The 23,656-nt window shown below is 38.0% G+C and overlaps 1 protein-coding gene across 1 annotated transcript; it reads left to right on the top strand.

Moving 5' to 3' along the window:
* The first annotated feature begins 3,972 nt into the window (after positions 1 to 3,972).
* muc3a (mucin 3A, cell surface associated) lies at positions 3,973 to 23,406 on the top strand. Its single transcript, XM_062066747.1, has 13 exons — positions 3,973 to 4,036; positions 5,726 to 9,193; positions 9,276 to 9,391; positions 9,489 to 9,553; positions 9,837 to 9,888; positions 9,976 to 10,031; positions 13,893 to 14,014; positions 14,088 to 14,147; positions 15,951 to 16,122; positions 16,239 to 16,391; positions 16,480 to 16,577; positions 22,506 to 22,729; positions 22,790 to 23,406. Exons 1-13 carry the CDS (start codon positions 3,973 to 3,975, stop codon positions 22,832 to 22,834), a joined length of 4,695 nt encoding a protein of 1,564 aa, XP_061922731.1. The 3' UTR covers positions 22,835 to 23,406.
* Positions 23,407 to 23,656: the final 250 nt, after the last annotated feature.

The following is a 23,656-nucleotide window of genomic DNA, read 5'->3' as shown; positions in this document are numbered from 1 at the left end:
CCACCTGCGTTGATCTCGCGGGCATACAAATAAAATAATTTAAAAAAAGAAATTCAAAATTAAATACATAGTATACTTTACACTATATAACAATGTATATAAAATATATACAAAAGAATACCGTAAGGGCAAAAAAATCCATCGAAGTGAAGAAAAAAACGTACTATACTAACATTTCCATTCATCCATTTTCTACTGCTTGTCTGCTGTCAGGGGGTCCAAATATATAATATATATATATATATATATATATATACATATATATATATATATATATATATATATATATATATTATATATATATATATATATATATACTAAACAAAAATCTACACGCAACATTTGTTTTTGCTCTCAAAAATCGGAAACGTACTATGTACACAAAATACCTATTCCTCCCAAATATTGTTCACAAATCAGTCTATATCTTCTTTGCCAAGATAATTTATTCCACCTCACAGGTGTGACATATCAAGATGCTGATTAAACAGCATGATTATTGCACAGGTGCCTTAGGCTGTCCACAACAAAAAGCCACTCTGAAATGTGCAGTTTTATCAAACATCACAATGTCACAGATGTCGCAAGTTTTGAGGCAGCGTGCAGTTGGCATGCTGACTGCAGGAATGTCCACCAGAGCTGTTGCACATGAATTGAATGTTCATTTCTCGACCATAAGCCATCTCCAAAGGGGTTTCAGATAATTTGGCAGTACATCCAACCTGCCTCACAACCGCAGACCACGTGTAACCACACCAGCCCAGGACCTCCACATCCAGTAGGTGCACCTCCATGATCGTCTGAGACCAGCCACCTGGACAGCTGCTGCAACAATTGGTGTGCATAACCAAATAATTTCTGCAGAAACTGTCTGAGGGAATCTCATCTGTATGCTCGTCGTCCTCATCAGGGTCTCGACCTGACTGCAGTTTGTCGTTGTAACCGACTTGATTGGGAAAATGCTCACATTCGATGGCATCTGGCACGTTGGAGAGGTGTTCTCTTCATGGATGAATCCCGGTTTTCACTGCTCAGGGCAGTTGGCAGACAGCGTGTGTGGCGTCGTGTGGGAGAGCAGTTTGCTGATGTCAACGTTGTGAATCGAGTGCCCCATTGTGGAGGTGGATTATGTTAAGGGCAGGCGTATGTTATGGACAACGAATGCAAGTGCATTTTATTGATGGCATTTTGAATACATAAAAATTTGTACATTAACATTTAATCACATTTTCTTATTAGCCCACTGGTAAAAAAGTAGAGGAATGATATGGAATAACATGTATTTTAATTTGGGTGCAACCCCACTGGTGCAAAACACACATGGAGGCAACTGAAAATAATATATCCTAATGGTTTTAATTACATTTGACATGTAAATTCAAATGCAATGTAAATATCACTGAGTGACTGAATCGCTTTTTGAAAATTATGAATTGATTTAGAATCGGAATAAATAAGGATTGCGATTCGGATGTGAATTGATTTTTTTTCAGGAACCCTACTTTTCACCACAAACATGTTTTTATTATGTGCAATAAACTCATTACTTGTTAAGACATAGCTACTGTTAATAACAGGGTTTCCTTTTTCAACTGTTTGTGGTGTGCAATGCATGGGCTGATCTTAATGTAAAGTGAGTCAATATGGAATTATGGAGTGGCACTTGGCCAGGGGCACTTGGAGTAGGAGTTATGGGTTGGACTTGCTCAGAAATGACAGGATGTCAATAAGGAAGAAGATGATAGATAAAAGTACAATTTAATGGCAGTGCAGATTTACAGTATGTTGATGACTAAGGCCTGATGTCACAATAGCAATGCTCTATGATAGGCCTTTTAAAACTTTTTGCCATGACGAGGCTCTTTTTTTCCATATCTTCTAAGGGTTTAAACTAAACTATTTTTTGGACATGTTGGATTGTGAAACCTAGTTTGAAATAAACTAAATAATTTTGAAGCGGAATCAATACATCAGTGCACCAATAAGGAGGAAGAAGAATACTGAATGACAGTGTCTAACATCATTCATCCTGAATTCATCATTGATTATCTTAAGATTCGATAAGGTGCCATCCATCTGCTATTATACATGTATCTGTGCAGTTCTACTCTTGTACTTTTAATTATATATAGTAAGATAATATGCACTTTCTAAATTGTATTAACATTACTGTCGTACATCCTTCGTAATGGTAACTTTGCATTTGTGTTTGTTACACAGAGGAATTGAACACAATCTGTAATTACTGCAACAAGGAGAAAGGGTAGATTTCAAAAGGAACTGGTTCTTCATACTCCTCGCACATGTAGAATTTTCCAAGTGTACGCATGTAAAATCCTTTAATGAAGCCTTTGTTCAACCCAATAAACTGCTGGTTTAGTAAATGTCCAAAGTGCTGCTCAGGGGTAATTTTTTGCTCTCAGTTAATTTTCTATTGATTTTTCAACTCTAACCCCCAAAACCCAGCAAAAATTAGAAAAATAGAGCAGTGCAAAAATGTATAGAGAGAAAGCAATGTAAAAGCGCTGTAAAGAGAAACAGCTCAATGTAGATACTATTGACACAAAGCTTTGTCTTTAAGTGCTGTCAAGTGATTATTTTTTTAAAATCAGATTAATAAAAATTTTAAATGTGAATTAATAAAGATTAAAAAAGACTATTACTCGCTTGCTTGATTTTAATTAACTGAAAAAACACCCCGATATTTGGCCACAAATGTAATTTTATTGTCAGAATGTCATTTAGAAACATTTTTTAAAAAATGTTTTAGGCTACTTCAATACACTACATTTATTTGCTCAAAACTTGGTAACAGTCAGGGTGTATTTTGGAATAAAATTTGCCAGCGAGCACGCCAGCCGAAGACTCCTCACTCATAGTTGCACTGACGTATGCATTGATCTGATCACTGACTGTACAACATCAAACTTAGTAGGTAACCATCCACAATTTAGGTAACGGAGCATGTATGGTCAAAAATAAATTGTGTGATTAATCTGCCCGTATAAATCATTAAGGCAATATTTTTTTGTGATTAATCATATCCATCCATCCATCCATTTTCTACCGCTTGTCGTTTTCGGGGTCGCGGGGTTTGCTGGAGCCTATCTCAGCTGCATTCGGGCGGAAGGCGGGGTACACCCTGGACTCTCATCACAGGGCCAACACAGATAGACAACATTCACACTCACATTCACACACTAGGGCCAATTTAGTGTTGCCAATCAATATCCCCATGTGCATGTCTTTGGAGGTGGGAGGAAGCCGGAGTACCCGGAGGGAACCCACGCAGTCACGGGGAGAACATGCAAACTCCACACAGAAAGATCCCGAGCCCGGGATTGAACTCAGGACTACTCAGGACCTTCGTATTGTGAGGCACATGCACTAACCCCTGTTCCACTGTGCTGCCCCTGATTAATCACATGAGTTTATTAACTTGTTAAAAGTATGACAGCTCTATTTATATTATATTTAACCTTTTTGAAAAGAAAAAAAAGAAAATATATGTAAACAATATCAAAGTGGCCCCTTCGATCCTTTGATATGTTTAGTATGCATGGGCCTCACTGGAATTTTGGAAATATAAATTCATTGCACTTTTAATAGATAGATAGTACTTTATTGATTCCTTCAGGAGAGTTCCCTCAGGAAAATTAAATGTGATGTGATGTAAAAGTAATGTGAACATTGAAGGATTTTTACCGCCTGGCTGGTATGCTGTCCAGGTGGAAGAGGGCAGAGTGCAATATTGCTGGGGATAGCGCCCTTTTTGCGTTCGTACATCTCATGCCTTATCGTCGTAAGGTCTGCTATCAGTGACGTTGTTTTTTCCACACCTTAAATCTTGGTGGAGGAATGAGCAAACGATTTGAGGTCTCTTATTGAAGTCTTGTGTGGCTCACATTAGTCGGACAAACATCTGGATTTGTGACATTCATCACTGGTGATTGGGATCGACGTACTTCGCTTATGGCGGCATCTTCATACATCCTCATCATAGCTGCTCTTGTTGTCGGCCTGTGTTCTGCAAATGGTAAGTTCACAGTTATTTTTCTACTGAGCAATCGTCATCTGGAATATATTTTTCTTATGTTCAAATAATGTACACATTTCAGACAATCATGTTTTTATACACACCTAAAATATTAACGCATTCTTAAATCCTCATACTGTGCTTACCATTCTCAATGTTCATTACCGAAACTTCGAGAGACTTCTCTTAGTCATCATGACCAAATATATATTTTTTTGTACATACACTACCGTTCAAAAGTTTGGGGTCACATTGAAATGTCCTTATTTTTGAAGGAAAAGCACTGTACTTTTCAATGAAGATAACTTTAAACCAGTCTTAACTTTAAAGAAATACACTCTATACATTGCTAATGTGGTAAATGACTATTCTAGCTGCAAATGTGTAGTTTTTGGTGCAATATCTACATAGGTGTATAGAGGCCCATTTCCAGAAACTATCACTCCAGTGTTCTAATGGTACAATGTGTTTGCTCATTGGCTCAGAAGGCTAATTAATGATTAGAAAACCCTTGTGCAATCATGTTCACACATCTGAAAACAGTTTAGCTCGCTACAGAAGCTAGAAAACTGACCTTCCTTTGAGCAGATTGAGTTTCTGGAGCATCACATTTGTGGGGTCAATTAAACGCTCAAAATGGCCAGAAAAAGAGAACTTTCATCTGAAACTCGACAGTCTATTCTTGTTATTAGAAATAAAGGCTATTCCACAAAATTGTTTGGATGACCCCAAACTTTTGAACGGTAGTGTATGTTGAACGTACTCTTATCAGTTTTTCATCTTTACTTGAGAGGTGTGCTAGCTCTTAATTTGCTTAAATCATACTTAGCCCTTATCCACTATCCATTAATTCTGAGGACATTTCCTTTAAAACAGCTAAAAAGTTAATTATTGGTCACTGTCGCCGTTTGCCAACTTTGCAATAAACACTTTGATATAAATGATCAATACTTATTTGGAATTTTTTTTTAAATTATGGAAATCAAATTATTTACAGACATTCAAGCATAAAACAAACAATACTTGTGTGTTCTCTACATATGACAAGGTTGGTTGGTTGGAGTTTATTTCGAACATATATACAGTATCAATATTTTAATTTATTTTTACATGTCCGCAAAGGAGTAGAAAGAAGCAAGGCTTTTTTTGATCTTACCCCTTCTCCATTTCATAGCAATTACTAACGCATATGTTCTCGTCCTGTTCTCAATTTGAGAATGAGTTGCTCTTTAACTCTTACTGACCCTCCCTGTTTGGATCCCAAAGCTCCTATTAAGTCGACCACACAAGATACAGTACATACAGAATATTAAAATGTGCAAGAATATTCTGGCGTATCTAAAAACAAAGGTTTTTGAAACCTTTAAACTACAACAATGTATCCTATTATAGAACACGTCACATAGAGGAAGCTTTGGTTTATTAGCATGGAAAGTTCCATTATTTTGTCTTCCCACCACTCCTACATAGGGAGATTGTTGGTTCGAGGTTTCTGTGACTTTTTGTTAAGTTACTATCAACTACCTACATTAAATGTTAATCCATGTTAAAATTATTATTTTGACTGCAGATAAACCATGTAGAAGGCAGCTGGCACTAACAACGACTTGCTTCATAAATACCAAATTTGATGTGACTTAGTACTATCATTTCAGCCTCCAAAATTCACAGTTGTGAACTTACTTCTAGGACCTTATCTTGCTGAGACTGCTGGTGTTCCACACACCCCCTATCTAGCAGGTAGAGAAACACCCGAAGTTGGTAAAACGACAGGACTCCCTGAAACAACTGATGAGATCGACAAACGAACCACAGAGAACCCAGAGTTCACGTCATCACCGCCAATTACTGAGGAAAACACCTCTGATCCTGCTGAGACCACAAATCTCCTAGAAACCACCAATCCAGTGAATATAGTAACAACTGAAGTTAGTGAGACTACTAAAGAAACCACAAATCCAGAAAGTACATTAACACCTGAGGTTGGTGAGACTACTAAACTACCTGAAACTACTGCTGAGATTAACACAGAAACCACAGAGAACCCAGAGATCACGTCACTACCGCAAACTACTGAGGCAAACACTTCTGATCCTGCTGAGACCACCAATGTCCCAGAAACCACCAATCCAGAAAATACTTTGACACCTGACGTTGCTGAAACTACTAAACTACCTGAAACTACTGCTGAGATTAACACAGGAACTCCAGAGAACCCAGAGACCACGTCACTACCCCAAACCACTGAGGCAAACACTTCTGATCCTGCTGAGACAACCAATGTCCCAGAAACCACCAATCCAGAAAGTACATTGACACCTGATGTTGGTGAAACTACTAGACTACCTGAAACTACTGCTGAGATTAACACAGGAACTCCAGAGAACCCAGAGACCACATCACTACCCCAAACTACTGAGGCAAACACTTCTGATCCTGCTGAGACCACCAATGTCCCAGAAACCACCAATCCAGAAAGTACATTGACACCTGAGGTTGGTGAAACTACTAGACTACCTGAAACTACTGCTGAGATCAACACAGGAACTCCAGAGAACCCAGAGACCACGTCACTACCCCAAACTACCGAGGCAAACACTTCTGATCCGGCTGAGACCACCAATGTCCCAGAAACCACCAATCCAGAAAGTACATTGACACCCGAGGTTGGTGAAACTACTAGACTACCTGAAACTACTGCTGAGATTAACACAGGAACCCCAGAGAACCCAGAGACCACGTCACTACCGCAAACTACTGAGGCAAACACTTCTGATCCTGCTGAGACCACTAATGTCCCAGAAACCACCAATCCAGAAAGTACATTGACACCTGATGTTGGTGAAACTACAAGACTACCGGAAACTACTGCTGAGATTAACACAGGAACCCCAGAGAACCCAGAGACCACGTCACTACCGCAAACTGCTGAGGCAAACACTTTTGATCCTGCTGAGACCACCAATGTCCCAGAAACTACCAATCCAGAAAGTACATTGACACCTGAGGTTGGTGAAACTACTAAACTACCTGAAACTACTGCTGAGAGTAACACAGGAACTCCAGAGAACCCAGAGACCACGTCACTACCCCAAACTACTGAGGCAAACACTTCTGATCCTGCTGAGACCACCAATGTCCCAGAAACCACCAATCCAGAAAGTACATTGACACCCGAGGTTGGTGAAACTACTAGACTACCTGAAACTACTGCTGAGATTAACACAGGAACCCCAGAAACCACGTCACTACCGCAAACTACTGAGGCAAACACTTCTGATCCTGCTGAGACCACCAATGTCCCAGAAACCACCAATCCAGAAAGTACATTGACACCTGAGGTTGGTGAAACTACTAGACTACCGGAAACTACTGCTGAGATCAACACAGGAACCCCAGAGAACCCAGAGACCACGTCACTACCGCAAACTACTGAGGCAAACACTTTTGATCCTGCTGAGACCACCAATGTCCCAGAAACTACCAATCCAGAAAGTACATTGACACCTGAGGTTGGTGAAACTACTAAACTACCTGAAACTACTGCTGAGAGTAACACAGGAACTCCAGAGAACCCAGAGACCACGTCACTACCCCAAACTACTGAGGCAAACACTTCTGATCCTGCTGAGACCACCAATGTCCCAGAAACCACCAATCCAGAAAGTACATTGACACCCGAGGTTGGTGAAACTACTAGACTACCTGAAACTACTGCTGAGATTAACACAGGAACCCCAGAAACCACGTCACTACCGCAAACTACTGAGGCAAACACTTCTGATCCTGCTGAGACCACCAATGTCCCAGAAACCACCAATCCAGAAAGTACATTGACACCTGAGGTTGGTGAAACTACTAGACTACCGGAAACTACTGCTGAGATCAACACAGGAACCCCAGAGAACCCAGAAACCACGTCACTACCGCAAACTACTGAGGCAAACACTTCTGATCCTGCTGAGACTACTAATGTCCCAGAAACCACCAATCCAGAAAGTACATTGACACCTGAGGTTGGTGAGACTACTACACTACCGGAAACTACTGCTGAGATCAACACAGGAACCCCAGAGAACCCAGAGACCACGTCACTACCGCAAACTACTGAGGCAAACACTTTTGATCCTGCTGAGACCACCAATGTCCCAGAAACTACCAATCCAGAAAGTACATTGACACCTGAGGTTGGTGAAACTACTAAACTACCTGAAACTACTGCTGAGAGTAACACAGGAACTCCAGAGAACCCAGAGACCACGTCACTACCCCAAACTACTGAGGCAAACACTTCTGATCCTGCTGAGACCACCAATGTCCCAGAAACCACCAATCCAGAAAGTACATTGACACCCGAGGTTGGTGAAACTACTAGACTACCTGAAACTACTGCTGAGATTAACACAGGAACCCCAGAAACCACGTCACTACCGCAAACTACCGAGGCAAACACTTCTGATCCTGCTGAGACCACCAATGTCCCAGAAACCACCAATCCAGAAAGTACATTGACACCTGAGGTTGGTGAAACTACTAGACTACCTGAAACTACTGCTGAGATCAACACAGGAACCCCAGAGAACCCAGAAACCACGTCACTACCGCAAACTACTGAGGCAAACACTTCTGATCCTGCTGAGACTACTAATGTCCCAGAAACCACCAATCCAGAAAGTACATTGACACCTGAGGTTGGTGAGACTACTACACTACCGGAATCTACTGCTGAGATCAACACAGGAACCCCAGAGAACCCAGGAACCACGTCACTACCGCAAACTACTGAGGCAAACACTTCTGATCCTGCTGAGACCACTAATGTCCCAGAAACCACCAATCCAGAAAGTACATTGACACCTGAGGTTGGTGAGACTACTAGACTACCGGAAACTACTGCTGAGATCAACACAGGAACCCCAGAGAACCCAGAGACCACGTCACTACTGCAGACTACTGAGGCAAACACTTCTGATCCTGCTGAGACCACCATTGTCCCAGAAACCACCAATCCCACAAAGCCACAAACCACAGAGGAGCCAACAGCAACTATTGAACCCATTCATTGCCAGAACGGTGGAACTCCCATAGGAAGTGGCTGCAGTTGTCCGAGTGGGTTTGATGGAAAGTTTTGTGAAACGGTTAAAACCATCACGGCAGGTACTGTTCTGTCTCAGTACACACCAGAGAACATTGTATAGTCTTGACATCACCTTGCCAATCTGTCGCCCTCTCTTCGCAGATCTCCTCGACAGAACGGTTGAGGTCAACGTAGTGATCGATGATGACTACAATGACAAGTATGACAATGTGACCTCCAATGAATACAAAGCATTTGTCAGGAACTTTACAGACAAGGTCTAAGTTGTTTGTTTTGATCTATCTGGCAGTAGCACTGTATCTGTCGTTTATCTAACCCAACTTGTCCTGCTCCTCAATGTCCTTTATCTTTCAGATGGAAGACTTTTACAAAGAAAAAAACCTAGAAAACTTTAAAGAAGTTGTGGTAACGAAAGTGAGGTGAGTATGACCAAGGAGTGGGTGATACTGCAAAATTTGGATCTGAAACTGATACTTTTTAATGGAAAATGTATTATGAAATTATTTTGTTAATTTTACTTAAATTTGATTCATCATAATTACAACATAAATAATACTTATTCTATGTTATTACACATTGTAAATCAATAGTACCATCAACAATATAATAATATGAACAACACCACATAAACCACGGATATTTATGAAAATGAACACAGACGAGAACTGAAAAATATCAATCTCTTTTTTTTGTTTTGCTCAGCCGATTATCCACCAAGCATTTTTCGAGACGATCAGCCTCCGATGTGGCAAAGGTGAAGCACTCCCTCTCTGGCTTTCAAGTTAGATATTAAGTTGGACTTCGCAGATAAGAAATGCTATTATCTTTATCTTTATTGCAGGTGAGATTAGCAGCTGACGGACTGGCTATTCACAGAGTTACACCAACAACAAAAGGGTAACTTGAAACACACACACGCACACTGTTTTCTTACTGGCAGTCAGTGCATTGCATTATAGTGTTTTCATTGACTTCACAATTTGGGGTAGGACTCGCATGTTACACAATCTCAAAAGAAAAAGTGAGAAAAGTGAATGGTGCCATGATTAAAACTTCGAAATCATGGACAAGTCGGTGTCTTATAATTCCAAAAGTCTGTACAGCTACACAGGGATCAACATGACCCAAATAAAGAACGATTGTTATGTGGGAAAACAGACTTGAATTGGAGGAAAAGATCCGTATAAGATTCTATCATCTCTTTTTACAAGCAACATTGGACTGTCACACTCGTAAAGCACCCGCAAATATTTTCTGTGATGACCAATAAAAGGATGTCATTCACTTATATTATTTCATACCTATTTATTCATTCTGGGTTACATTGTGAACTACCTGGTCTCAAAGCATTTTTTTGAACACAAACGAGAGTATTGCAATATATTTATTTATTTTTTTAAAAAGCCAACCAAATCTATATGAATTTAAATAATCTGACATTTTTTCACCTAAAATGATTATGAATCTATCAGGTTCTCCTTTACTTCGGAGTGTAAAGTAGAGATTAGTTGATACACCTTGGATTATCATCAGTGAATAATGTAAATCAGGGGTCACCAACGCGGTGCCCGCGGGCACCAGGTAGCCCGTAAGGACCAGATGAGTAGCCCACTGGCCTGTTCTAAAAATAGCTCAAATAGCAGCACTTACCAGTGAGCTGCCTCTATTTTTTAAATTTCATTTATTTACTAGCAAGCTGGTCTCGCTTTGCCCGACATTTTTAATTCTGAGAGAGACAAAACTCAAATAGAATTAGAAAATTCAAGAAAATATTTTAAAGACTTGGTCTTCACTTGTTTAAATGGTAAATGGTAAATGGGTTATAGTTATATAGCGCTTTTCTACCTTCAAGGTACTCAAAGCGCTTTGACACTATTTCCACATTCACCCATTCACACACACATTCACACACTGATGGCGGGAGCTGCCATTCAAGGCCCTAACCACGACCCATCAGGAGCAAGGGTGAAGTGTCTTGCTCAAGGACACAACGGACGTGACGAGGTTGGTAGAAGGTGGGGATTGAACCAGGAACCCTCAGGTTGCTGGCACGGCCACTCTCCCAACTGCGCCACGCCGTCCCCAATAAATTCATTAATTTTTTTACTTTGCTTCTTATAACTTTCAGAAAGACAATTTTAGAGAAAATATACAACCTTAAAAATGATTTTAGGATTTGTAAACACATATACCTTTTTACCTTTTAAATTCCTTCCTCTTCTTTCCTAACAATTTAAATCAATGTTCAAGTAAATGTATTGTTTTTATTGTAAAGAATAATAAATACATTTTAATTGAATTCTTCATTTTAGCTTCTGTTTTTTTGATGAAGAATATTTGTGAAATATTTCTTCAAACTTATTATGATTAAAATTCAAAAAATTTATTCTGGCAAATCTAGAAAATCTGTAGAATCAAATTTAAATCTTATTTCAAGGTCTTTTGAATTTTAAAAAAAAATTTTGTTCTGGAAGAAATAATGATTTGTCTTTGTTATAAATATAGCTTGGTCCAATTTGTTATATATTCTAACAAAGTGCAGATTGGATTTTAACCTATTTAAAACATGTCATCAAAATTCTAAAATTAATCTTAATCAGGAAAAATTACTAATGATGTTCCATAAATTCTTTTTTAAATTTTTTCAAAAAGATTCGAATTAGCTAGTTTTTCTCTTCTTTTTTTCGGTTGAATTTTGAATTTTAAAGAGTCGAAATTGAAGATAAACTATGTTTCAAAATTTAATTGTAATTTTTTTCGTGTTTTCTCCTCTTTTAAACTGTTCAATTAAGTGTAAATATCATTAATTATTAATAATAACAGAGTTAAAGGTAAATTGAGTAAATTGAGTAAATTGAGCTATTTGGCTATTTCTGGCAATTTATTTAAGTGTGTATCAAACTGGTAGCCCTTCGCATTAATCAGTACCCAAGAAGTAGCTCTTGGTTTCAAAAAGGTTGGTGACCCCTGATGTAAATCATCATTATTTATCATTATTAATATTATGATTAGGTATATTTATTATTAGTGCATCTCCTTGGAGTTAAATCTCCCCTGTTTTTTAAAATGAGTGACATCTCTGTTTCTAACTTTAATCAGGGGTCTTTGCATGACAATTAGATGCTAAAGTGAGTAACATACACTACCGTTCAAAAGTTTGGGGTCACATTGAAATGTCCTTATTTTTGAAGGAAAAGCACTGTACTTTTCAATGAAGATAACTTTAAACTAGTCTTAACTTTAAAGAAATACACTCTATACATTGCTAATGTGGTAAATGACTATTCTAGCTGCAAATGTCTGGTTTTTGGTGCAATATCTACATAGGTGTATAGAGGCCCATTTCCAGAAACTATCACTCCAGTGTTCTAATGGTACAATGTGTTTGCTCATTGGCTCTGAAGGCAAATTGATGATTAGAAAACCCTTGCGCAATCATGTTCACACATCTAAAAACAGTTTAGCTTGTTACAGAAGCTACAAAACTGACCTTCCTTTGAGCAGATTGAGTTTCTGGAGCATCACATTTGTGGGGTCAATTAAACGCTCAAAATGGCCAGAAAAAGAGAACTTTCATCTGAAACTCGACAGTCTATTCTTGTTCTTAGAAATGAAGGCTATTCCACAAAATTGTTTGGGTGACCCCAAACTTTTGAACGGTAGTGTATATCAGACCACAACAATGAGGTAAATACTAGAAACCATTGCAACTTGAATTACAATGACCAATTAGACTATCTCAAGCTAAAAATAGAAAATGCAAATATAATAGAGAAAGATGACTACATCTGCAACTATAAAACAATATTTGTTTAGTACACGCCTGTTCAGTTATGCTTATTATGCAACCGTGACTCAATGACAGTTACTGTATTAGTCTGATACATATTTATATTTCAGTGGTAGTAATATACTTGTTATCCAAGGATTTGAGAATGTCATCTTCATCTACAGTATAACTAAATGATAAAGTTACAAAACTGGAAAATCAATTGAACTGATCTGATCTGTATCACAGTTTTATTGATCATATAGCAATGACTGGGAATGAAGTTTGTTCATAAAAAATAAATAAAAAAGCTTTGATGTAGTTGAGCTACTTTTGTCATTTATTGTAGCTTAGCTTATCTATGTTTCTCTGGTGGGTAGCTTCAGTGTAGTGAAGCTTCAATTAATATAGAATAACTTGTAACTTTAGCATTCTTTATTTTACAAGTAGCTTGCCCTAATCTGCCATTGTGTTGTGGTCTTATGAACTTCTTCATTATCGCTAAGCAGTGTGAAACGACAACAGTTACATAACTACTGTCTAGTTACACAGCATTACAACGAATAAGATATAAAATACCACATGAATAAGCAACAAACAAAATAAAAGTATGCAAAAATGTAGAAAAATAATGTTGTAAGTTAAAAAATGCTTTAACATGGCCTATTTTCATTATGTGTTTAGTGAAAGCGACAAGTAAATGTGCAAGCAGTTATAATAATAAATTATTATAATAAAAATTCACATAAAAAAATTAAACATGCTCACTTTTGATAGTAACGGTTTCGACCATTCATGTCGACGTGAGTCAGCCAGTCCGATGGTCATCGACTTAAATGGGTTGCACTGCACATATTGCATTGATTTTTCATTCTATTCACAAACAAAGCTCACATTGTAATGTTTTCAAAAGTGATGAAACATTTAGACTGAATAGCAACGTGGTCACTCATCGCTCTTTGTGTTTTATGCTTATCTTTGTGTTTCAGCGTCAGTGTACTGCATGATGTAGTGGTGCTGGTCCCAAACAACGGCAGCAATGACGAGACATACAACACGCGCGTGGCAGAGGTTACTCAGATTGCTCAGGGGCTGGTTAACTGCACGCAAAGTAGGACATCATGGTACATGATCCTTCCATTCGCCAGTGGACTAAGCATTAATTCTGACCTGTGACTTTGCAGGTTGTCCTTTCAACATCACAAAGACGCCCACGGTGGATAAAACAAAATTGAATTTTGACAGTAAGTATACAGTATGTAGCCTGGCTCTTAGCATAGTGTATATTTTGGTTTTGATTCGATACAAAGTAAATTAAGGGTAAATATGCCGGAAAAATACTTTTTACTTGGACATTTGTCAAGATCATTCAAGATTGATTTGACCTTTTTTTGTAGATTTAATGATATATAAACACAACAATAGAATACAATAATATAAGTACTGCCTTTTATTACATACAATTGTTTGACCAAATTTAAGTAAAAAGTGCTTAAATAAACAACTACTTCCTTTTATTACATACAATTGTTTGAGCTAAATAAATCAAAAGTGCAAAATAAGTAATGAAAAGCAAATTCCACTATTAGCTGTCATTTAAATTTGGGGGCTTTTTGCCCCCAAAGCACTACAAAAATGTATTCCCTGAGCTTGTAAATAATATATACTGTACATACAGCAATATAAACAATGTAACACAACACTACAGGTATTTTTGACAAACACAAATAAGGTTATTTTTATCTTATCATGCTAGCATCGATCCAATAGGGATACTACTCTTGGAGCTTGATCTTCTAAGGTTTGCATGTACTAAAACACTCACACGCAAAGCTGATCTACTAAACGTGCGCACAGAGGATTGTGTGTCTTTAGTGAGCATAATAAGGAGCACAATTCATTTAGCGTGTATGTCTTCATTAAAATGCAGAATACCTGTATATGCTGATCATCAGAACGGCCACAATACTGGGAGGAAAAGATGCAACCATAGCTATTTAGCACAGCCAGTGTGATTTATCAAGACTAAAGCACAACTGTGAGCGCTATTTTGCATCTTTATTTAGCACGTCTGAAAACGTTGTGCAAACTGACACAGTTACACAAACGGCTGTGAAAAAAGAGGCGATTGCGCTGCAGCTCCAGTTTATGTATGCTTGTCAACATACTGTATAAGACTGTCAAAAATAATCATATTAGACATATTGTCTACTCAGCAATATAATTTTATAAACGTATAGCTCTTGGATGACTTAAGTGGCTGATTAAAAACAAATCTAATTGATGCGTTTGGATGTCTGCTTGTGTTGTTTTTAAGGATGTTTTCAAACAGAAGATTTATTATTAACATCTCGTTTGTGAAAAAAAACTTCTTGCAATATGCATTTCTTGCATATTCTTTACATTTGCAGTCAGTGCCGCAAAAGAAGGTGGTTTTAATGTAGATTCACCGCAAGACTGCTTCTAAAATTCCCATAAAATGTTGTACATGTCCGGTGCTTGTTTAAAAACATAGCAAAATGTAACAAGTAGGAGGACGATAACATGGATGTGCAGTAAATGATCGAGTGTCTCCGTGGTGAAAGCCGCCAATAGTACACGCAAAATACTCATTTAAATAAGGCGGTCCGCACCACTTTTCAATTGCACATACAGTCTTAGTAGATCACACGCAACATGGCCATGAATAGTAGATGCAACTTTATAGTTTGCACACGCTGTTTTGTGCGTGGTATTTGGATCTTAGTAAAACAAGCCTTTGGTATCTTTTTTGGATCGATCCGTAATAGGCAGCATACACTAGAGGTGGGCAATACTACAAATGTTGGTATTGATCCAATAAAAGGTTAATAAGTGACCAATATTACCAATACCAATAGTGATATCTTCTTCTGTCTTTTTACATTTTTCATGATCAATTACAATATTAACCTGGTATCAATAGTACTGATACTTGGATGGATTATTTCCCCCTATAGGAAGCTTGTGCAATTGTTGTGTTCACCTCTCAAAGGTCTGAATTGTCTTTGCTTGTCTTCCTCCTGCAGCGTATTGCAGCTCTATCTTAAAAGATCCAGACTTAGCTGAGCACTACATTGCTAAGGAGATCAACAACAAGATTATGTGTCTCACCAAATGCAACGTCGAACATCCGGATCATAAAAAATGTTTTAACAGAGGAACGTGCAAAGTTTTCAGGAATGCCGGAGCTGTTTGCGAGTAAGTAGAGTCAACCGAATGTGGCTTTCATCAGACAGTCTAGTCTGCAAGACGGCAACTTGAGTGGCGAATGTAACCGTTTGTTGATTCATTCACTGGATACGGATGGTTTTCAGGTGTCCTGATTTGACGTCCATTTGGTACTTGAACACCGACTGCCGTATGCCAATCCAAACAACAGCCTTCTACGCCGGTTTGACTGTCACTCTGGCGTGCCTCCTAGCGACTGTGGTGGGCTTGACTATGTATTTGTCCATCAACAAGCAAAGGTAAAGGAAGTACATCTCACGGTCTTACCGTGAAAAGGCTCTGCTTTAACAAGATGTGTACGAGCATTTAATCAACGACTGATTGCAGGAAAAAAGACATTAAAAAGAAGCAGGTAAACAAGTGGTTCAACGAGGATTTGGAGTGGTCTCGATCTGACAAACTCTCAACGGGCACCTACAATGCTGGTAAGCGTGCGTTTTCATGCCATATCTGCATTTTTGTTAAGGGTGTCCCGATCATTTATTGGTATCGGACATTGGTCTGATATCAGAACAAAAACACGATTAATGAACACATTCATTTATAACCATTCAAATATTACACTTATAATATAAACAAAACAATTGTCAAAATGACACCATAGCTGAAATCAAGGTACTATAACTACTAACTTAACCAATGTGAACATGGTAGATTTAAGCATTACGTAAAATAGCAACAACAAATGTAGAAACACACATTGAATATTAACCAGGTATTAGTGATATTGTTATTATAAGCGCTAACGAAGACAAACTATTTATAGCGGTGCCGTGATCACTAGCGTGTGTGCCTATGTTTACATCAACGAGTGGTAAGCTGCTTCCTTTGCTCGTGGAAGTTTATTGTAGATAATAAATATTGCATATAACCTGGATAGTAGTTGGACAAGGATGTAATCCGACAGGTTGGTAAACTTTGACAGCCAATTTGAATGGCGAGAACAACACGAAAAGACGCTTGGTTCCACCCTCCCTTTTCTTCCTGAGGCTTATGAGTCATGAGCAATCTAAAACAGGAATACAACAAGATTCTATCAGTCGGCATCCTAATGACAGCAGCCATTGTACAGTAAGGGATGTTTTATTATGGATGTTGCGTCTCATGAATTCTGCAGTGAGTAGAAATTAGTGATGCAATGAAAAAAACAAAAACGTGATGCGTTTTTTAAATTAATGCGCCTCGTATGCTTAAAATGATCAAAATACGTAAATATTAAATTTAATATTGATGTGTCCCTCACTGCATTACATATATACTAACAGCATGTATATAAAACCTTAATGGAGGTGTTTGGATGTTTTTAAGCGCTTTTATAGGCAGAAAAGAGCGACTCCCATAGGCTCCATTGCAAGCGGACTTTTGATCGCATTTATTTAATATTTAGAATGCATAAAACAGAAAAACACCAAGACAACACCAATCTGGAGAATATCAATAAGTATACACAACAGAATATCATCAGCTGCGCATCACTCCTAGATCTTATGCCAGAGCAGTTGGCAACAGAAGATAACCAGATGAAATGGATGCTGCTTCAACAGGCCAGCAAGTGATCAACTTTCTGCAATCAAAGGATGTTGATGTTGGTATCAACACCATAGGCGCATGCATCCCACTGAATGGAAAAAACAACACCAGCATCTTTCACAATGTCATCATTGTGAAGCTCGCCAACAGGAAATTCAAAATTGCACGGCTGAAACAGGGAAAAAAGCTAAAGGGTACATGTGTACATGAACGAGCATCTCACTACAATGTTACTCAGAGGTGGGTAGTAACGTGCTACATTTACTCCGTTACATCTACCTGAGTAACTTTTGGGATAAATTGTACTTCTAAGAGTAGTTTTAATGCAACATACTTTTACTTTTACTTTAGTATATTTATAGAGAAGGAACGCTACTTTTACTCCGCTCCATTTACTCCGCTCCATTTATCTACATTCCGCTCGCTACTCGCTACTAATTTTTATCGATGTGTTAATGCACGCTTTGTTTGTTTTGGTCTGTTGGACAGACCTTCAAATTAGGATCTAGCGCATGCCTGCGTTTCATCCAATCAAATGCAGTCACTGGTGACGTTTGACTCTGTTTTACCAATCAGATGCAGTCACTGGTGACGTTTGACTCCGTTTCACCAATCAAACAGAGCCAGGCGGTCACATTACCGTCACATGTGGACCCCGACTTAAACAAGTTGAAAAACTTATTCGGGTGTTACCATTTGGTGGTCAATTGTATGGAATATGTACTGCTCTGTGCAATCTACTAATAAAAGTTTCAATCAATCAATCAAAAGTGTGAAGGAAAAAAGACACTTTTTTATTTCAACCGTACCTCCCCAAAAGCATAAAGACTGACCGCACAGTTCCTGTCTTCACAATAAAAGTGCCGCTCCATCGCGCCTGCGCTAACAAAATAAGAGTCTCCGAAAGCCAGCGCAAACAAGCTAGCAAGCTACGGAGTTTGCCGCCAATGTATTTCTTGTAAAGTGTAAAAAAACGAATATGGAAGCTGGACAAATAAGATGCCAAAAACCAACCACTTTCATGTGGTATTAGACAGAAAGGAGGAACTTTTTTTCTCCTCCATTTGAAAACGTGGACGTTATCAGCACTGCTGTCTAATTCCAATCAATGCAAGTCATCAGAATCAGGTAATACACCAACTTATATTATTGTCTTCATGAAAGAAAGGAATCTATATGTTAAACATGCATGTATATTCATTAAAACACCTTTAACATGTGAACAAAAACGACAAAATAAAATATAAATTATATACTGTATATATAAATGTATGTATATATATATATATATGTATGTATATATATACATATATATATATATGTAGGCTCCAGCGCCCCCCGCGACCCCGAAGGGAATAAGCGGTAGAAAATGGATGGATGGATATATACATACATATATATATATATATATATATATATATATATATATATATATATATATATATATATATATATATATATATATATATATATATATATATATATATATATATATATGTGTGTGTGTGTATACACAGTATATACATACCAGTGACGTGCGGTGAGGTTCATGGCTGGTGAGGCACTGACTTCATCACAGTCAGATTTACAAACATATGAACCCTAAAGAGTATCTTATTCACCATTTGATTGGCAGCAGTTAACGAGTTATGTTTAAAAGCTCATACCAGCATTCTTCCCTGCTTGGCACTCAGCATCAAGGGTTGGAATTGGGGGTTAAATCACCAAAAATTATTCCCGGGCGCGGCGCCGCTGCTGCCCACTGCTTCCCTCACCTCCCAGGGGGTGAACAAGGGGATGGGTCAAATGCAGAGGACACATTTCATTACACCTAGTGTGTGTGTGACAAGCATTGGTACTTTATCTTAACTTTAACTTTACACATATAAACTGTAGCACACAAAAAAGCACATTTAATAAAAGAAAACGTTATTATGGTCTTACCTTTACTTATAAATGAAGTCCATGCGCCGCTGTTGTGCTGGATTAATGCACTCCCGCCGTAGAATGCACCCCCTGACGGGAGTGTTATATCAACTAAAGCCCACACTTAAACTTTCCACGTGCAAGATTGAATCTATTTAAAAAAGTTATTTAATAAGAAGCCAAAAAGTGCAAAAACAATAATGTTTGTGTTGGAGGAGTTGTGAATGAATTAAATATGAAATCTGTGCTGCAGTCTGCAGGTGTACCTAATGTTGTGGCCCTGCAGTCATTAACAACTCCTCCAACACGAACATTATTGTTTTTGCACTTTTTGGCTTCTTATTAAATAACTTTTTTAAATAGATTAAATCTTGCACGTGGAAAGTTTAAGTGTGGGCTTTAGTTGATATAATACTCCCGTCAGGGGGTGCATTCTACGGCGGGGGTGCATTCTCTACCACCAGGAGGCGGGATTACTGCGAGCCTCAGCCAGTGCGTCTTTTGCAGCCGTTTTGTGATTGCTCAGCACAAGAAATACTTACACACATACAGTTGTTGACAAAATACACTGTACATTATATACCTCAGCTAACTCCATCCATCCATTTTCTACCGCTTATTCCCTTCGGGGTTGCGGGGGGCGCTGGAGCCTATCTCAGCTACAATCGGGCGGAAGGCGGGGTACACCGTGGACAAGTCGCCACCTCATCGCAGGGCCAACACAGATAGACAGACAACATTCACACTCACATTCACACACTAGGGTCAATTTAGTGTTGCCAATCAACCTATCCCCAGGTGCATGTCTTTGGAGGTGGGAGGAAGCCGGAGTACCCGGAGGGAACCCACGCAGTCACGGGGAGAACATGCAAACTCCACACAGAAAGATCCCGAGCCCGGGATTGAACTCATGACTACTCAGGACCTTCGTATTGTGAGGCAGACGCACTAACCCCTCTGCCACCGTGCTGCCCACCTCAGCTAACTAAATTTTGGAAATGTATAATATAGTTCATATAGCAATACGGTCTCACTGCACAGCAGGCCAGCAGTTAGCCGAGTCTGCAATCCATGTTGAGGCACAACGCAGTGACGTGCCTCTTTTCAGTATTTCAATGGCAAATGTGAAAATTCAGCGATTTTGAATAAAAATAATCTAAAACTGGTGAAGTTAAATGGAAAATAACTTTATAGTATAATCACTGGATACATATAACAATTTAATTAATTTTTTTTCTTTTTACATTTTTTTTCTTTCCATGATGGCACGTGAGGCCCCGCCTCACCTGCCTCCACTGACTGCATGTCACTGATACACATATATATACATATATATATATATATATATATATATATATATATATATATATATATATATATATATATATATATATATATATATATATATATATATATATATACACACATACATTTATATATACAGTATATAATTTATATTTATTTATTTTGCCGTTTTTGTTCACATGTTAAAGGTATACTTTATATATACGTATATACTGTATATATGATATGTGTGTGTATGTATATGTTTATATGAGGTAGATCACCTCGACTTGGTCATTTAAAAAGTAGCTCGTCTGCTGAAAAAGTGTGGGCACCCCTGGCTTACATGAAGTCAACGTCAAATTTGAGGAAGTACGGTTAGTAACGTTAGTAGATATTTTGGCTGTCACCGTAGGCTGATGTTAGCTTCCCTGCTATGAATCACTGTCAAATGTACATCGTGTGGGGACATTTATTAACGCACTGCAGCCTCATAGACAGACAGAGACACTCACGCATGCATACAAACACCAATCAGGAGTGCACAGTGTGTTCTCAGGTGCAGCCCACACCTATCAGTTTATGGTTTGCGTAAAGGCTAACTTGTTATTTTCCTTTGTAATCTCTGCCTACTGAGCCTATGGTGCTGTTAAGTTATTGTGGCTCAATTTGCCTTAATTTTTTTTATGTTAATGTATTATTATTTAATATATATTATTGTTTTAGTTGCTTAAGAGATATTCCTGGCTCTGAATTTGCTCATTGCTTTTATTATGTTTTTGTGCATTATTTGTTGCAGTCATCATTAAATGAACAGGTTACTCATCAGTTACTCAGTACTTGAGTAGTTTTTTTACAACATACTTTTTACTTTTACTCAAGTAAATATTTGGGTGACTAATCCTTACTTTTACTTGAGTAATAAATCTCTAAAATAATAGTACTCTTACTTGAGTACAATTTCTGGCTACTCTACCCACCTCTGATGTTACTACATTTCATATACAGTATACTTAGTGTTTTTACATACAACGTTGATGGAGGTTTTTGGATGTTTAACGTTTATTTACAAGTTAGAATGCATAAAAAAAGAAAAACATAAATGTGCTTGTCTCCCATAAGGATTGTGAAAAATAGGCAAAATTCCCCAAAAAGTGAAGTTCCCCTTTAAGCACATGTGCATGCAGGTACCGTCAAGGGAAGAGAGTCTTTGACTTGATGCAATATTTTCAGTCTTTCAATTCATTCTCATCAACTATCCTTTTGGGATCTCCGAGGAAGAACAACAGAAAGACCACTGGTTTCTTTAAAGCAGAACGAGATAATGAGGAAACTGATAATTATGATGATATAAATACATTTTCAGAATGTAAGACAGAATTACAATCGTAATTCTAAGCAAGGGTATCGTGATCTTTTTTTTCAACTGCAACACAACTTCTTCCTAGCAACAAGCCACACAGAAACTTTGATGGTGACGTTATCACCTAACCACAGCTGATTACACAAGATGAGACATTTTCTTCACAGAATAAGCGAGTGGCTCCATGACTAGGTTTTGGTAGTTGCAAGTGTTTTCCTCATAGATATCTTCTTGTTTGTGCTTCTTTCAGGACACATCAACCCATCGTTCCAGTATGAGGCCCCAACTGTTAACAGAAACCATCCTACGCACCCAACTCGACAGCACGCTGACTACAGAGAGTCCGTCCCAGCTATAAGCATGTACAGGCTGGATGCAGCTTCCCACCTACCAGACACCGAATTGTACCACAACAGATACCCCCACTCTGTTGGACATGACCATACCAATGGATACCATCACTCCAGTCAACCGGTCAGTGGGACAAAATAATTGAGTGTTTGGTCAGATAATTTTTCTTCTTCTTCTTCATAGATGAGAATCCACAGACCTCAGATCAGGACATCCTGGGACGCCTGACGATGAACGCCTTATTCTATTTGAAGCTGCGTCACAAAAAAGCACCTTACTGAATTTTATTTGTCAGCCAGTGATGATCAATTCCTAAAAGTCTTGCTCCTCAAAAACAACTCGCTTCTTCTTCATCATTGTTAACTAACATAATTTATTTTATAAAAATAAGTGCAATATATGAAATTGTGTTTATTTTTATATCTCTCATGTTTTAATGTCCCATTATCCCATTTTAAATGCTTTTTCTATATACGGGTGGCTGATACGTCAATTTCTGGTAGCGATCTGATTCCAAATAAATACAGAGTCAGCATTGCCGATACCAATACTTATACTATTTTTTATTTAAAATGTTTCATGAGAATTCAATGATTTGTCTTTAATTTGTTGATCATGGTCATATTTCAAAGACTTTTGGTAAATTAAACAAATATATAATTTTTTAATCAATGAACATATTCATGAACAATTTGACAATATATACAAAGTCACTAGTGCAAAAAACCCGAAAGGAGCAAAAAAATATTACAGTAAACCCGTTTTTGTTGACGCCCCTTAAACTGTCTAACTGATGTTGAAGAAATAACCAAGATGGAAGCCAAAACAAGCTTATACATTTACTTGTCACTTTTTACGGGAAAATAAAAGCGGAATGGGGATAATAAAAAGTTAAAACTTACAACAAATTGTTGACATGCTTTTCCATAATTTCTGCATATTTTTGTTGTAATTTTTTTTTTTTCAGAAGGTAATTAATTGAAGCACAGGGCTATTCATCTGACGGCCCAGAAATTACACCATACCGGCCCTTGAGGTCAGTTCAAGACT

Source organism: Entelurus aequoreus, linkage group LG12 (genome assembly GCF_033978785.1).
Source record: "Entelurus aequoreus isolate RoL-2023_Sb linkage group LG12, RoL_Eaeq_v1.1, whole genome shotgun sequence".
NCBI lineage: Eukaryota > Metazoa > Chordata > Actinopteri > Syngnathiformes > Syngnathidae > Entelurus > Entelurus aequoreus.
Note: the sequence above shows the minus strand (reverse complement) of the source record. Positions and strands in the feature narration are given on the sequence as shown.

Bases quoted from the DNA above. Each gene is read 5' to 3' on its own strand.
- muc3a (XM_062066747.1), top strand. From the start codon at position 3,973: ATGGCGGCATCTTCATACATCCTCATCATAGCTGCTCTTGTTGTCGGC. The intron at 9,194-9,275 runs GTACTGTTCTGT...CTCTCTTCGCAG, and splicing joins GGTTAAAACCATCACGGCAG to ATCTCCTCGACAGAACGGTT. The intron at 9,889-9,975 runs GTGAAGCACTCC...TCTTTATTGCAG, and splicing joins CAGCCTCCGATGTGGCAAAG to GTGAGATTAGCAGCTGACGG.